The sequence below is a fragment of the Rutilus rutilus genome (genome assembly GCF_951802725.1).
Source record: "Rutilus rutilus genome assembly, chromosome: 13".
Lineage (NCBI taxonomy): Eukaryota > Metazoa > Chordata > Actinopteri > Cypriniformes > Leuciscidae > Rutilus > Rutilus rutilus.
The window spans coordinates 21244294-21261130 of NC_140218.1; the positions used below are offsets into that span (position 1 = coordinate 21244294).

The 16837-nt window shown below is 40.7% G+C and overlaps 2 protein-coding genes across 3 annotated transcripts in view; one reads left to right on the forward strand and one right to left on the reverse strand.

Annotated features, from left to right (window-relative positions):
- The window catches only part of noc2l (NOC2-like nucleolar associated transcriptional repressor), a 44509-nt gene extending 37812 nt beyond the window's left edge, over positions 1-6697 (forward strand). The window contains exons 16-19 of the mRNA XM_084428351.1: positions 667-780; positions 1790-1928; positions 6068-6163; positions 6306-6697. Of these exons, the coding sequence (XP_084284477.1) occupies positions 667-780; positions 1790-1928; positions 6068-6163; positions 6306-6436 (480 nt within the window). The 3' untranslated portion in view covers positions 6437-6697. The remainder of the gene's footprint in view (positions 1-666; positions 781-1789; positions 1929-6067; positions 6164-6305) is intronic.
- Positions 6698-8570: 1873 nt separating this feature from the next.
- Positions 8571-16837, reverse strand: part of samd11 (sterile alpha motif domain containing 11) — a 59197-nt gene continuing 50930 nt past the window's right edge. For both annotated transcript variants that reach the window (XM_084428349.1, XM_084428350.1), the window contains exons 8-13: positions 15553-15665; positions 14890-14968; positions 13954-14678; positions 11973-12097; positions 11427-11537; positions 8571-10350 (exon numbers count right to left, since the gene is read on the reverse strand). In XM_084428349.1, coding sequence (XP_084284475.1) covers positions 10108-10350; positions 11427-11537; positions 11973-12097; positions 13954-14678; positions 14890-14968; positions 15553-15665 — 1396 coding nt within the window. In that variant the 3' untranslated portion in view covers positions 8571-10107. The remainder of the gene's footprint in view (positions 10351-11426; positions 11538-11972; positions 12098-13953; positions 14679-14889; positions 14969-15552; positions 15666-16837) is intronic.

Sequence of the window (16837 nt, forward strand, 5' to 3'; positions counted from 1 at the left end):
CAGTTATTGAACAGATGCTTCAAAGGATGAAGCCCCCAGTTTGCCATAGAGCTTAGCCTTGCTGGTCATGTACACATCTGTTAGCTTTGTTAGCGTCTGTTGTATATTGCGCCTTTTTGTAGCTTTGATCATTTTCACTATTCTACAAACTGATGCAAATTGTTATAAATAAGTTTAGGTAACTGTAGACTGAAGTTGAGATTTATTATGGTCTATTGGATTTGGAGGTCAACTAATCTCATTTTACCTGATCAATATCATCCGCAAAGACCTTTAAGGAAAGACTGGCGGAGATTCACTCTCTTATACCCCTGCCCCTTTATCCTCCTGCGAGCCACTTATCTTTACTTTTTGAGTGCGTGGTCCACTTCAGTTTTTGAAAATTGCTACGATTGGTTTGATTCTTTATTAATATTACTTTAGGGTGTAGTGATAGACCCTACAAACCTTCAATTTTCTTAGATGATACAGTTTTTTTTTTAGGGGGTTATTGATCCACAATAACAGAAGAGGCCTGTGTGTACTTGTCATGTCTTACAATTGTAGGCTGTAAGTTTATGGCTTTATTTTGTTTTGAATGTGTATTCAGATCCCTTTTGTTTAGCTCTCCTGTGGGTGAACATGCAATAACATTTGTTGTGTGTTTTTATTTTGGTGTGTTTACAGGCAGCCTGGGAGAAACAAGTAGCAGAGGAAGGCACTCCCATCACTAAATATTACAGTCAGTGGAAGAAACTTCGTGAAAAGGAGATTCAGCTGGAGATCTCTGGGAAAGAAAGGGTAAAAATGGCAAATCCAAAGCAACTATTACCATTAGACCAAAATAATCCAAACCACACTTTTCAGCGTGAGCTGGATTTAGACAGATCGGGGCTGTACACTCATCTTTCACCAGTGGGAGCCGCAGTACAATGCTTTAGTTTGATCCTCAGAAAGAATCAAATCATTTTGATTATATATACATCGAGACAGCTGTTCAGCCCAGTGCTATTTTAATGCAAGTCTTAAAATTTAAACACACAGTTGTGATCATCTTTGTGAAAACTGTAGTGCTGGTTCTGTGAAAGCACCTACTGTGTGTGTTCTTGTATGTGTGTGTGTGTGTGTGGAGCTGGAGCATGTCCGTAGGGAGATAATGGAGATGACACCAGGCGGAGTGTTGGCGTCTAGGAAGCGGCAGATTGGCGGAGGAGGCGGCAGGGCTAGTGCTACAGGAAGAGTATTATAGCGCTCAGGGCTGCGTCCCAGGCTTTGATCCACCGAGTCCCCACGCTCAGATCTGATTACCTCTCCCTCCTGCCTCTACTGCCTCTGCCACTTCCTCCATCAATACACACACACACACATACTTAAATCCTATTATGTTTTTAGGGGAGAATACACATTTATTACCTTTTTGTTAAAAATTCAAATTTCTCACTATACATATATATATACATTTAAATCCTTTGTATTAGTAAGATAGCTATAGATAAGTTACATTTTCTGTTTGCTCATTTTGTGACATCTGATGTTAATGAGATGGAAGGAAACTCGCAGAATAGCTCATTGTACAACCAAAAAAAAAGTTTTTTTTTTTTTTTTTTTCATAAACAATTGTAGACGTCTCAACCAGATTTGATCTTGAACTAAATCTGAAACAAAACCCCCAAAAAACAGAAGCATTATGCTAAACGTCGTATTCTCATTAACGTCATATCTGCAGCTTTTGTTCACGTTTTTGCCCCTTTTGATTAATGATAGTATTTAAAGATATTTTTTTTCTCTTTCTCATCGCTTTTTAATTTAGATGGAGGATTTGAATCTCCCTGAAATCAAGCGCAAGAAGGCTGATGAGAAAAAGGCTGACAAAAAGGAGTTCAAGGGTCTCTTTGATTCAGATAATGACGATGATGATGATGATGACGACGACCTGTTCAAATCCAAAGGTAAGTCTCCATGTTAATATACTACTCTGTTCCCTCATTGCAACTAATGTATTTACCTTACTAACATGTGCAATGGGAAAGATTTTTGTTTTCCTGTAATGCCTTTCTTTGTCACTGGGAGGCTGCTGTTCATTGCACTGCGCTGTCAGAAGATTCTCTTATCAGAGATGAGAAATACAAAATGTATTAAATTTAGTAGTAGTAAAGGAGTCAATTTTACCCAACAGATCTATTGAACTTTATTTGAACTCTGATTAAATATTCTTCTCAACCCATTATACTTCTCTATAGCAGCATTTCTGCGTGAAACGGGAACTTTAGCCAGAAAAAAATGTAGGATGGGTCTTGATTTTCTTCATTACTGGTTGTGAACTGGTTGTGAAACATGGTCTCTATATGACAGGATTAGAGATGAAGCTGTCAGCTGAAGGGGAACGTTGTTTTAGAGGTGGAGCAAGCTATAACATTGATTTGTATAACAAAAGATTGTAAAGATAAATATTCTTTCTATATTTTAATATGTGCAGATGAATCATGCACAAAAAGTTAAGGAATGTATATTAAGAAATCAAACTATTTTGATTTCATTTTGGCTTTGAAAAGTTGATTTATTTATTAATTTACAGTTGATATCGAATATTTATGAACATTTCAAGTAGGAAACGAAACTGGTTTACATGCATAATAATTTAAATACAATTTACAATAATATATTATATATATCCGTTCCATTTCAGTTTCTCTCTCTCTCTCTCTCTCTCTCTCTCTCTCTCTCTCTCTCTCTCTCTCTCTCTCTCTCTCTCTCTCTCTCTCTCTCTCTCTCTCTCTCTCTCTGTGTGTGTGAGTGAATGGATCTCAGTGGAGGGCAGGTCAGCTGTCAGACGTGCACTTGCCTCTCCTCTTTAACTCTATATCTGGGAGTTGTGTGCTGGGTCATGTGTCGGACACATGCCACACTCTCCCACTCCTCCCGCCCTTGAGCCGACAGCCGCAGAAAAAGTCCCATGGAGGTGGGAGGCAAGAGGAAGTTTTTGTTTTTTTCTTTTCTTTTTTTTTTCTACATCTGGTGCTCGTTGTGTGGAGTCCTTACAAATCTCTCTCTCTCATTCTGTCGGTCTCTCACTCTCTTACTCTGTTCTCTCTTACAGGAAGCTTTTTTTTTTTTTTTTTGCATACTTGGATCCCAGTGGGGGTTTGTAATTCAAAACATTCGCTTGGAAAGATGTTAGTGGCCGCTCCTTCACCACACGGCTTAACCGGCCCCATACCTCCAGCGCTTAGACCCGAAGAACAGTGTCACATGACCTCTAATATATTAATTTGTGGTCTCGGTTGCATATTGTCAAACAAAAAGCCCGTTTTTGTTGTTGATTTGTTGGTCTGTTCTACTCTTTTTACCAAACCAACAAATATATTTCACTTTTTTCACACTTTTGATTAAGAATTCACTACTGCAGTTTGTTTTATGGCATTCACATGGCAGAGTTTCAGTGTAAGTGGCTGTAGAAGTTAGAAGAGGGCTGGAAGGAAGAAGTGGAGGTGGAAGGAAGAAGAGACTATTTATAATGTTGTGGTTTTTTTGTATGGCATACCAATATTTACGTGTCCATACCCCGGATGCTAGGCTAATACAACTTCTGACTATGAGTTGAAGACGTGACTGGTTTTGCTGGAGCTTGTTTTGAAGCAGGTTACCTTAGCATCAATCAGTTGCTGATGGACAGTATAATACAAATATAAATAAAAATGCACTGACAGTTAGCTTAATGTGTACAATATTTACTTTAAAACATGAAAACAGAATGTCCATTATAATTTAGGTGTTTTTTGTTGTTGTAATATCCTCATTATTGGTAATATAAACCCCCATGCACATTTAATTAAAATAAATTCTAGAGATTTCTATGATTCATGCATGTTTTAAAGAAAGTACACACATTAAATTGATCAAAGGTAACAGTAATTACATTTATTTTAAACCGCTCTTTTGACATTTCAAAGAGTCCTAAGAAATATTTTCCACAAATATATTAAACAGTGCAACTGTTTTCAACACAAGAAATGTTTCACCAATCAGCATATTAGACTGATTTCTGAAGGATCATGTGACACTGAAGACTGGAGTAATGATGCTGGAAATTTCGATTTACCATCACAAGAATAAATTGCATTTTTAAATATATTACAATAGAAAACAGATATTCTAAATTGTAATAATAATAATAATTCATATTAATAATTCACTCATCCACCACAGTTGAAAAGAGAAACAATTTTCAAACGGTTCATACAAACTTTTTTTCTTTCTGTAAATGCGGGCTTGTTATAGTTCTTCTCTTAACTCTTTTTGGTTTGTTTGTCTATGAAGTTACGATGTGCTTCACCACCTGCCAGGTTTGTCTACTTTTTCCCTACTAATGTTCTTAAGTCATGTTAGTTTGTCATTTTGATGTCGCTGCAGTGTGCCAGGACATTTAATGCTGTCGACTTTCTCAAAGACTTGGCTCGAGGCTCTTCCATCTTAATGTGTGTTTGCTCATTTTGTAAACTCCCTGATCTTCAGTGTTCCTGTGTCGAGGCTGTTTTCAGTGCTGAGAGCAACATGTAGATTGTGTCTTTGATTTGTTTCCCCCTCCTACATCATCACTGTATTGATCAGCCCCACAGGCAGTCATTAAAGTCTTTGCCTCGTGCTCCTGGTGGACTTTCTGTACCCTCTCTGAACTCTACGGTCAGCCGTCCACCGGTTATATTAAGATGCATGAGCCCGCTCTCAGCAGCGAGGTGTGCGCATGGTGTTGAGCGCGGCTCCCCCTCTGGCTGGCTCCAGTGTGTTCTGGGTAATTAGGGTGGAGGGTGTCTATGCTGCCATTCACCTCCCAGGCAGCATCGTATCAAATCCCACTTCAAAGCTCAGGGATTTCAACCTTGCGTCTTCAGAGAGCACGAGACTCTCCCACACACACCTCTGGATTAGCGAGGCTAAATTGCCGTCAGAAGCTAGCCTTTGTTTTTGTCATGTAAATGGTAACCTGTGCGTGAGCAGCATGGGTAGGTCAGTGGTGTAGTCTTGTCTCTAGATGAATGCTCACACTAAAATTATACAAGCTTCGTTGAGTGTTTAATGGGAATCCACATGTGCAGAAGTTTCTTGAAACTGTTAAATGTTGTTCTTTTATAACACTTAGTATTCACTAGCAGAGCAAAAAGTGAAAGGGATTTCTGAAGTCAGTCAGTCCCAAAAAAAAAAAGAAGATTTTAGAGGCAGACCAAGTCATTATACTTTGATTAGTGATGCACCAATTTTTTTATTTTTTTTTTACTGAAACTGAAGTAAGTTTAAATTTAGCCGTGAACCAAAACTGAAAATAACATTTATTTTATAATTAATCAAATAAAAAATGTATACAGTGTTTATATATACATTTGTATGCAAACATTTAAATTGTACATGTTTTTTATATCAAATTTGCAATGATATAATTGTTTCTACTCCAATTCGTTGTTGAAATACATTTAAAAGGTGGCTGTAATAACTTGTTTTCATGACAGATTCATTCATATATATATATATATATATATATATATATATATATATATATATATATATATATATATATATATATATATATATATTAATTAGACATCTCTTACAGGTGAAGTAAAATCTAATGAATATGTAATGCATATGTTTAGCAATATGTTTAACATATATATATATATATATATATATATAGTAACTGTTTTCTAGCTGACTAACTTGCTATTGATTGATTAAATTGCATTTCTGAGATAAATGTAAATTAAACCACCGGTTTGGGCAATGATTTTAGCCAAATGTTTTTTTGTTTAGTGTTTTGGTTGAATATTTTCAGTCGACAAAGTTTCAGTGCATCACTACTACTTTTGATAAAAGTTATGAAGATTTCTTTGATTCCTATTTTTTTGAAGTGACATGCACCGAACAATCAAGAACGGTCTGCTTTGATTTGATGTTAACCTTAAAATGCTAATTTAATCAGCCTGTTCATCTGACTTTTTCAGTATCAGGAAGTCCATTTGGATTAGAAATTGTACTGAATGAATGAATAAATGTAAATGATTATTGTTCTGAAGACATTTTCTAATTTTCTTTGCAGATGAACAGGGTGACTCTGATGAGGTTGATGAAGGCCTAGAGGACCTTTCAGACCCGAGCGATGAAGAGGATGTAGATGACTTGGAGGATGATTCTGGTGATTATATGTTTCTGTAATAAGCTACGGTTGGCTCTGTTTAGGACTGGATATTCAATGTATTCAATTCAGGATCCCCCTCTTATTTTTCAACCATCTTAACTGTATATAGCATACCATTTATCTGTTTTTTATTCTCCAGATGGTGACCAGAAAAAGCCCTCGTCTTCTAAAGGCAAAGCACCAAAGAAGATATTGAGCACAGAGCTAAAGGAGGTCGCTGAGGGAGAGGAAGATATGGTTGAGGACCTAGAGCTCTCTGATCAGGACTAAATTTACATCAGAGGAACATTTCTATTTCATATCCAAACATGATTGATACAATTGTTATTAAATGAAAAGCTCACCAAGACATGAATCATTTAGGGGTGAACTGTTCCTTTAAGTGCCCTGTACAGCCCCTGTTGTTATTACATTTCTTTTTTGCATCATTGTATTTTATAAAGTGTACAACAAAACAGATGGACTTCTTTTTCATCTAACGCTTCATAATGTTGTCAAATTAAAGATGGTCTGAACTTTGTTTTAAAACCACATAGGGGTGTCTTTTTTTTTCTTCAGTGTACTTCAGATATGTTGCATTGTTGTGCCGAGGGCACTGCTTGTGTTTAGGGGTGGTGAATGGGTAAACCAGAGGCGGAGGTGGAGGCACGGGGTCAGCCCTGAGCACCAGGCTGCCAAACGCTCGTATCATCCACTGCCAGGCTGTGCTGCCCAGGTGGGGAGAGAGGAAGAGAAGAAAACAGAGAGCAGCCTGTTCTCTCGCCAGAACATCTCTCCCCTTCAGTGCTTTCACATCACTTTCTGAAAACGCTTGGCTTTTTCTAAATGTTTTAAAGCAGCCAGAACTCCACGCAGCTCTAGAAGTGCTGTAGGAAATTGGTTAAAAGAAACGTTAACTACTAGAACAGTGCAACCAAAATTTTTTAAAATCTTCCTTATTTAGATTATTTGTTAAATCATTTTGCGAGTGCAATTCAGAGTTGTCTTATCCAGTTTGTGAGTGATTAGTTTAGGAATTGGATCTAGTTCTTGAGTAGTTAACTATCAGCTGGTAGCAGCTTTAAACAGTTCAGTCGGGTGAGGTAGATTATGCACTGATGACTAGTTTAAGGCTAGATTTAAACCTAACGTGATGATAAAAGTTGTTGATTTGACGTGCTATATTCCAAGTCTTCTATGGGGAATTTGCATGCTAAGTCCACATTCAATGTAATTGCGTGGAAAGTGTCCAGAAAATTCTCTTTCTGTGTCATGAAAGTCATATAGGATTGGAACGACTTGGGGGTCAGTAAACTATAATATTTTATTCCTTAACTTTTTTAAATCATCCTCTTATGCTCACAGCTGCTGTGTCATCTTTCTTGTTGCATAATGAAAGTTTGTGCACATATTTTTGTTCTGTTCTTTCCATCTCTCCCAGCTTAAAGGGGTGGTTGATTATGATTTCAGTAGAGAACATTTGTGAGTCTGCTCAAGCTGTTGCATCTGTCTTATTGCAATACAGTACGTAACACTAGCGATTTATAGATTATCATGAAAGAATATGCTAGTCAATGACTTGAAGATAGTTCATACCACATCAGCTACATAAATTTATCAACTAACCATTAAGAAACGTCCTGTTGCATTCTACATGTTGTCACTTCTTCTTTAATCTCTCCATCATGGTTTGAACATAAAAGGCAGAACAATTTCTGACATTTTAGTGCATATCTGCAAGCTGTGCCGGGAGCATCAGCTCATCTGCATTTAAAGGGACACAAAAAAACAATACGTTTTTGCTCACCCTCAAAATTTACAATTTTAACATGCTATAAAATTTTTTTGCTGTGGGGTATTTTGAGCTAAAACTTCACATACACACTCAGACTTAAACTGGGGACATCAGAGATTTATTTTACATCTTGTAAAAAGAGGCATTATACCACTGTGCTGTTAAGGTGCTGTTCAGAACGTCAGGCAACGTTAAATTCAGGCCACCATGACTAAACTTCAGCTGGGCTTCATTCAGTTTTCACTAGAGCAGCAGCGCTCATGTTTGCATGAGTCTGAGTAACAGGTTTACTCATCTATCACTCAAGTACACAGTATCACAAGCAGCACCTGGTGCTGACAGTCACGGTTGCAGTAAAAAGATTTTTTAAGAGGCGGATGGTGGACGTCCCTGAGAGTCATTTGTTCTTTGGGTTAGGCGGGGACCACAGGGGCCCTGGCCTGTGACTGAACCTGACGCTCTGACAGCTGTTGTTGACCTGAACCCTACACACACACACACTCACACTCCCCTAACCAGGGGATTTACCATCCACTGCCATCCACTGGGGCTGCCACTCCCTGCATGACTGTGGAGGAGTCTGGAAATAAACATCACTCGGAGAGAAAAAAAAAAAGAGAAACAAGCATCTTTAAGTTTTCAATAGGATTTATTTCACCCAGCGGAGAATAGAAAAATAGGATGAAGACAAAACATTGATGGGAAATCTAGTGACGATTTTAATTAATTGCTTACATATTTAAAAAGAAAAAACAATTTCAAAGATTTGCATAAAGAGCTTTGTGCCGTCCATTTCCCTGCAACAAAGAGAAAAGTATTGTTCTTTGGGATCAATTTAAGGACAATTTAATATCTCGTTGCTCTAACTACAGCAAACAAATTTCTATAAATATTTTTTTCCTCATTTATATACTGAAGTGGCATTTAAGATTGGGGCTCATGATTATTACAACTGGAATACACAGCAAACAGAAAAAGTAGAACAAAAGTAACACCGAGTCACCCAGTCACATTTTGTTCAGTAATAAAGAAGATTTTTAACTCGTGCAACTACATTTAACAAAACGTACCACTTATTTCATCTTCAGTATATTCTCATCTTGAGCATGTTTCTATACAATTCAGGATAACATGTCTTTCCCACAGCAGTAATTGTGACCTCACAATGGCATTAATCCATCTATGGACTGGCATAGGGATGGACGTACATCCTTTCCTAATGCCCTTTTTCGCGGGGTCGTGAAACTAAAACGGGCCCAGATGTTTGTCGGGTGAGAGGGTGGGCCATTGCTTTGGCTGATGGCTTTTGGTCACAGGAAGTCTTAAGTGCTTTACACATCTTTCTTTTTGAGTTTCTCTTCCTTCAGTATGGCCCTGTATGTGTACCTTGTTTCATCACCGGAGAGATCAACACTAGATCTCGTTTGAAAATTCCACATCCATCCATCTTTGGTTTTGGACTGTGGAATGCATAGTTGCACTGGTCAAGTCTGCAAATGAGTTCCATCCTGTTCTTATATTTAATCCTCTTTGGAGGATTTAGTCTTTCGAAGCTAAACCAACTCCAGAGAGTTTAAAAACGGCTGGAAGTTGGAGGAGGAGGTGGCGTAAACGCAAGAAAAAAAAAAAGTGTCTTTTTCTAAGTTTACCGCTCCCCGAGAATGTTGGTTACCACAAGAGTTCATTGCAGCGAATGATCCTTTCCTACAAAGTCTGACACAAAAGAATTTTGCATGTGTACCTTGTGCGCTTGCTGGATGCGTCTCTCTTCCTTCTGGCATGCTGTTTAGGAGCAGCTGTCTGCTCACGTTCATCTCTCGCACACTCTAACCCTTCCTGTCTCGTCCCCAAGTCCCTATTTGCACATCTTTGGATTTTGGCTTCCTCTCAGCCGCTGCGAAGGGTGGAGCTGTTTCAGCCCGCATCATTTCTTCAGTGTCTCTCTTCTTTCTGCACATTTCTCCACACTTTTCCTAAAAAGATTAAGTGCCTCTGCATAAAGGTCCTCAAGTTTGCTTTTTATTTCGGGAGGGGGGTAGAGGGGGTAAGAGGAAGGAAAGAATAGTTCAAAGAGGGCCCCCTTCATGCCCTCTTTCCGTCTTTACCTCCTCCCTGAAGCACTGCCTCTGCCATATGGAGAAGCAGTCAAGAGTTTTAATGGCCAATTCTACGAGGGAGGTTTAGTGGAGTCGTAGGCTCCCGCTGAGGAGGGGTTTCCGTTCTCCTGTTTAGGGGAGGCGCGGCAGGCGGGAGGGGGCACGCTGAATGGGGAGGAAGTGCTGCCGGTAGAAAGAGGACGGGTCTCGGCGGGCAGGGGGTCTCTGTCTGTGGGGCGCAGAACAGATGGCGGCAGCGGGAGGGCCAGCGGGAAGCTGGTCATGTAGAATATTCTGCCAATACGTCGCGCCACCTGAGGAAAGCAGCCACATGCCAGCGTTATTTCTCACACCATACACCCAACAGGAAGTGCATAAGGATGTACAGTAACAGTGATACAAGACGATTGCGTTCATGTCTGCTCAGAATAATGAACGAAGAAATGTGATAACACATGAAGAAACAAGACAAAAAAACTGGGCCTATCTATAGGTTTGTGGGGCCCTGGGCAAGATCATTAAAAAAATATCTATAAAAATTACAAATATCTTCTGGTCAGAAGTTCTGATATGTTCATTTATTATGGACCATCTTTGTAGCCCCCTTAGTAGCCCGCTCTTCAGGAGCAGTATGCACTCCTGCTCCTGAAAAGAAACTTTCCTGCAAAGTTTAGATCCATCCCTTTCCAACACACCAGATCAGAAGTTTTAAGTGATCATGAAGACCTTGATTAGCTTGTACAAGTAAGTTTTATTAGGATTTGACCTAAACTCAGGAAATTGGCCCTCCAGAAGCAGGATAGTACACCCTTGCTCTAAGTCCACTGTAATGCAGAGTTTAGCTCTAACCCTGATCAAAAGAAATTCTGCAGGACAGTTGGGACAGAGTCGCCCACCCTTTCCCTTTTGTTTATCTGTTCACTATGATTGCAGCTTCTTGACATGGAGAGCTATCTTCCTGCAGAGTTTAGCTATAACCCCATTTAAATACCTGAATCAAGTAATCAAGGTCTCAAGAATACTTAATGAAGTTTTATTTAACAAAGTTCGGGAGGAGCGCAAGAGGAAGCCGTTACAGCCGTCTCTCACCTCTGTCCTGCGACAGTTTCACAGCATCCCTCCACCACCCCATCGCCTCACTCTTGGCTGGTTTCTATCCCAGTCAAGGAGGGGGAGTACTCTGGGTTCGGGCCAAATTCCGAGCTCTGAGCCCTCCCCCAGACAGAACGGCAAATACGCACAAATTACTATATTTGATTTCATGTACATGTAAACTTGTGAAATAATTACAGGCAGGTGTGTTGGAGTAAGGTCTGCATAAAACTCTGCAGGATGTTGGCCCTCCAGGAGCAGGATTTGACACCCCTGGTACAGCAGGTCTTCTCTTTACCTGAGAGCGGATCTTGAGGGCAGGCCCCAGTTTCAATCCCATGTTGTTGAGCAAGTGGTCCTCAGTTAGCAGTGGCAGAGTCTCGCCATCAATGGCCTGCTCTCTGAAGACCTGAAATAGATGACCTAGCTTCAGCTGACGTTGATGAACATTGACCATTTCACTCAACATGCACACAATTCACGTGACTCATTCCACGGGGAAGCTCATGCATACTCGGCATCTGCAGTGAAATGTGGTGCGCTGTGGTCAACGGTGGGGTTTTGTTGATGCTTTGAGCATGCGACAGAATGACATTCGGTGTGGTGAGATGTGTGAGACAGAGCTGTGAGTGAGAAAGATAAGAGCAGCGCAGAGCGGCCTTCTAACTTTTTAAAGAACACTCAAGAAACAACTAAATCAAGCTATTCTGGTCTAATGTTCTTGTCTACAAATTGCAGCACGTGATCTTCCTTCTGTGCTGTACTGTATGTCTCCAGTAGCCCCTGTTAAAGGCAGGGGCAGGAGAGGAGGTATCCAACGCTCTGCTCCTGCTCTTGTCCTCACCTGTGTGTACTCCCCACAGCCTGCTAGGCTGCTGATGAAGCTGCACACCTCCTCCACACTCCACTTGCTGATGTCCTCGACTGCTCCCGCCTCTTCTCCGTCCACAAAAAGACCTCCCATTGCGCCTGTGAGCCCGCCGGGCCGAGAGGAAGCAGAAATCATTAGAGACAGAAGGCCCCCTGTACCCTTACACACTCACTTGCACCTACACACCGCTCTGTTATTGACCCTGCCTATTACAGAGTTTAGTAAAGGTCAGCGGCAGGGCCCCTTCCTGGGGGAGGTCTCTCAGCTGGAGCAGGTAATGCATTTCAGATGGCTGAGGTTGCTCTGCACTCATTCATTTAGACGGGGAGAAACTCTTGAGCTTGTTAAACTCGTCTTTACCTCGATATTAATGTGGGGTTCGTGTATTTCACCACATAATTCTAGCATTTGTACACCCTCATGTTATTCAAAATCCTTTGTTTTTTTGGGGGGTTTTTTGGAACACAAGCACATTGTCCAGGCAATGATAATTGTGGCTGTCAAGCTCCAAAATTTACCAGTGAAAGTACATTTAAGTTCCTGACTTTTCATGGTATTTTATAGTATTATTATTATTTATTTATTTTTCCAGACAGCAAAATAGTGCCAGCCAAGATCATGCCCACATCTGGTACACGTGGATTCCACACGGCCCAGATGTGGACCGGATCTGGGCAGACACTATGTTGCTGTCTGGGTTGGAGCTTGACAGCTGCGTTTGCCATACACTTACATTTTTAGAGACAAGAGAAACCTGCATATTATTGTAAATAATTCATTATGGCAGTGAGCAATAACAGAATTGTAGTTTTTAAAAAAACTTTTTTAAACTATAATTTTTTTCTCTCTCTGTCTCATCATATCATTGGTAAGATGAGACTTGTTTGTATGTTAGTATACTAGTGCATTTTTGTATACAAAATCTTTTTGTATGTTGCATGCTCAGTATTTGCTAGAATGCCTGAGGTAGATTAGCTCAGCCTCTCTCTGAATTGGTCACTTCCTCATTAGGAGACTCATTTTCCATTAAAACTTGCTCTGGGCTTGCTTGCACTCTGGGCTCAATTTCTCAGTTTCTCTCTAACTCTCTTGCTCACTCTTTCTGTCTCTTTGAGGACAAGGAATACTATGTGAACTCCACATTTTTATAGTTGAGGAGCAGGCATATGATGTCACCAACACTAGTGCTCTGTATGTTCCTTTAAAATGAGGAGTGCTTTGGAATTTTGGAATATGGAAATTTATGTCTCCATGGCTCCGTTCACACTGCAAGCCTTAGTGCTCAATTACGATTTATTGCTCAGATCCGATTTTTTTGTATAGCTGTTCACATTGTTGTTTTAAATGTGGCCAATATCAGATTCCAGTGCGAACAGATCATGATCCTGAACTAACCAGCATGTGCAAAAGAATGATAAAAAGACATCACACAGCACACTGTCATATGGAAATAAACTCGGAGAACATTAAAGTAAATGATTACTCATTAATTTATAGTGTGATCTGCCGCGGAAGCCAGTGAATTTATGTGCAGGCAATATATAAAAAGAAAAAAATAATTTTTAAACATTTATGATACGAGCCCTCGTGTTTTGCTTGAATGAGCTGTCACTGTAATACTTATGAGTTCTGACACATCACTGTCCTTCACTGACTACCTTTCGCAACTATCTTGATAACTTCGGGTATGTAAAATCTTTGAAGTGACTCCCATCATGAGCGCAGAATTGTGACAAATGTTGCTCTAGAGTGACGTAAAAGTCACATGAATTCCGATATGACTGTTCAGACTGTGGTCGCATTGCAAAACATTTGACCTGTATCAGATAGATTTAGTACCTCATATGGAAGTGGGCCACATTTACCTGCAGTCTGAACGTAGCATAAGATACAATATCTCTCATTGAATATGATTCGATTTTGTTGTCTGAATTTTAAACAGCTGTGAACTCACCGGTGTGAAAGTAAGGGCTGGTGTATGGAAAGGTAAAGGGCAGCGTTTGTCCAGGCAAAGTGGTTAAGGGTGGGATTCCTGGTGGCAGGTATTTGGCCTCACTCTTGCTCAGTCCTGATGTGAAGAGGTGGTGGGTCGGTGACTCTTGGCCAATGGAGCTACAAGGGGCACTGAGCCGCCCTGACCCCTCCCCCAGCTCTTTCACTGTTTCGCTAGACTTGGTCACATCCTTGCCTTGACACACCTCCGAACCGAGACTATGTCCGTCCACTTTGGAAAGCCTCTCAGGCCTGTCTTCCCCAACCTCTGCATCAATCTCAGAGTCTTTCATGTCTTCATCTTGTCCCTCTGTTTCTCCATCCCGTGCACAACCCTCACTGAGCATCTCTTTAGTCTCAGACAAACCCCCTTGTTGGTCCCCTCGGAGTGGTCCTCCTTTCCTCAAGCTCTTCCTGTTGCTGAGGTCTTTAGAGGAAGTGCCTACTGCTGCCCCCTGGTGGTTGAGGGAGAGTAATGGGGTGTTGTTGTGCCGCAAAACTAGCATGGCATTGCGGCGATTGAGCTCCTCTCGGAGTGGGTGGCCCTCTGGGATTTCGTGCAGGCTGCGCAAGGCAGGGTGTTCTGCAGGAAGCCCAGGATGCAGGCCCAGTGGGTCCGCCAGCAGTCGCTGCCTGTGGAGGTTCTCTAACTCCTTCTGTCTCAACAACTCAGCAGACATTTCCAACCTGGAGGAACATTCCACAATCAGAAAGGCACACTGCAACATGGAAATCAACATTTCCTGAGAAAAAGATTGTAACTTACATCATATAAAATTCCCCACAGTGTTTGTGTGCATCATCAATTAAATCTATCTTTTGGTATAGTACAAACAGTTGCTCAAACATCAAGTAGTAGTTGATTGAGACATATATCTGTGCATCTCTATAACATTACCTAGCAAGGTTCTGTTTACGAAGGATCTCCTGTTGACGAGCGAACATCTCTGCCTGAGCAGGCTGCAGGAAACCATAACCTACAGAACACCAGCAAGAGAACATCAATTTTACAGGGAAGGGAAACATATTCATCCCATTTTACAGCTATCATTAAAAAATAAATAAGGTATACATCTGTTTGTATACAATATACATCAAGTGTTCAGATTATACACATTCAACATAGTGATATATACAGTGGCCCCAAAATAAATGATGATAGACCTTTCCTCTTTGAGGATTTTTTTTTTAGTACTTTTTAAACCAACTGATCTCAAGGTAATTTTAAGTGGATGTATGAAGTCAGTTCTCCTCAAGTTCACACAGGTGTCCTAGCAGAGTAACACAGGTGTAGTTCATCACATTAACTATGGATGTTACACCTATGTTTGAGCATCAGAAAGTGTCCAAATAATTTTGCCTTAATGTTGATCTATTGTTGAATTTCAAACCTAACCTTTGTTTGAAAAGCCCACTTGTGCTATATTAATTCAAAATAAATGCTATTGCATACATAACTGTATATATAACCAATACCACATCAAAAAAACTCCCAGGTTAAATGAGTTCGGAGTAAATGTGAGTGTATGTGTGTGTAACATCTGGTAGAGGTAATGCTCACCTGGGGCTTGGCAGAGGGCAGAAGGCATGCCCAGGAACGGGGGACGCAGGTGAGGCCCCAGAGCAATGTGAGGAGCATTCTGTGGGGACAGCAATGGAGGGTGCGATATGTCTCTGTGCACAAAAAAAAAACACCATCATTAACAAACTGCTACTGTTTTTCTACTGTATACAAGTCTTTCACAACCTGCTTGAAGTCAATACAAAAGAACATTTATAACCCATTTTATTTTATATTACAGGATACATTTTTCATAAAAAGGATATTCAAAAAGAAAAAATTTGATGTACAAAATATAAACATAGATTATGATTTGTTTTGGAATAACGTACACACATGTATAATTCTCAATAAGACTAAACCATGCATGAAGTCAATAGAGTCTGTCTTGGGGTCTGTAAATATGTCATGTTTGACTTTACGAAATACATGCACTTTCTTAATTGTGTGGTGTTATGGTATTAAAAAAGGGGGGCTTGTAACAGTCTGATATGACTGTGTGGTGGTACGGTAATGATACAGGTTCATCAACAGTCTGGTTCAGTTGTACAGCATTATGGTAATGATACAGATTTTCAACAGTCTGTTATGGCTGTGTTTTGGAAAGCTAACTATATAGATTTGTCTGGTACAGTTGTACGGTGCTATGGTAATGAACAGGTTGTCAACAATCTGTTACTTCTGTGTGGTGGTATCCTTACAATACAGGTTTCCAAAGTCGAATACAATATAGCTGTGTGGTGTTATGGTAATGCTGCGTTCTCTTCCATCGGTTATTTTTATCGCTCCCTCCGGTGCACACGAGCGACCGTAGCCCCTCATCAGTCCTGTCACGCTGTGGACAGCGGCACTGTTTGTATCCTTGCCCCCCCACCCCACCCCACCCCACCACCACAACCTCCATCATCTCCTCGCTCCCTCCCTCTTGCTCTGCTGCGCTCTGTGGCCCTGCCACTCTGGTAATGAGGCCTGAATGCACAATAAGAGCATGTCATACTCCGACAGCTGGGGCGGCCCCCCAGCCTCGCCCGGGCTACAGGCTGAAGCACCCACTAATTAACACAGTTCTTCCTCTTCCACCCCAACACACACGCACACATCCCCCTCCTCTTCCTGTCTCCCTCCGCCGTATTCAGCCAATAAAAAGATGGCGTGTCGCGTAGCCTCAATTAAATTTTTCTCCTTTTGTACAGGTGGAGAACACAGGCTGTTCATATACAATACTGCAGCCGCCTTTATAGAGCCCTGGCAGGGAAGAAGGAAAACGAGAGGAGGGGTAAGTAGA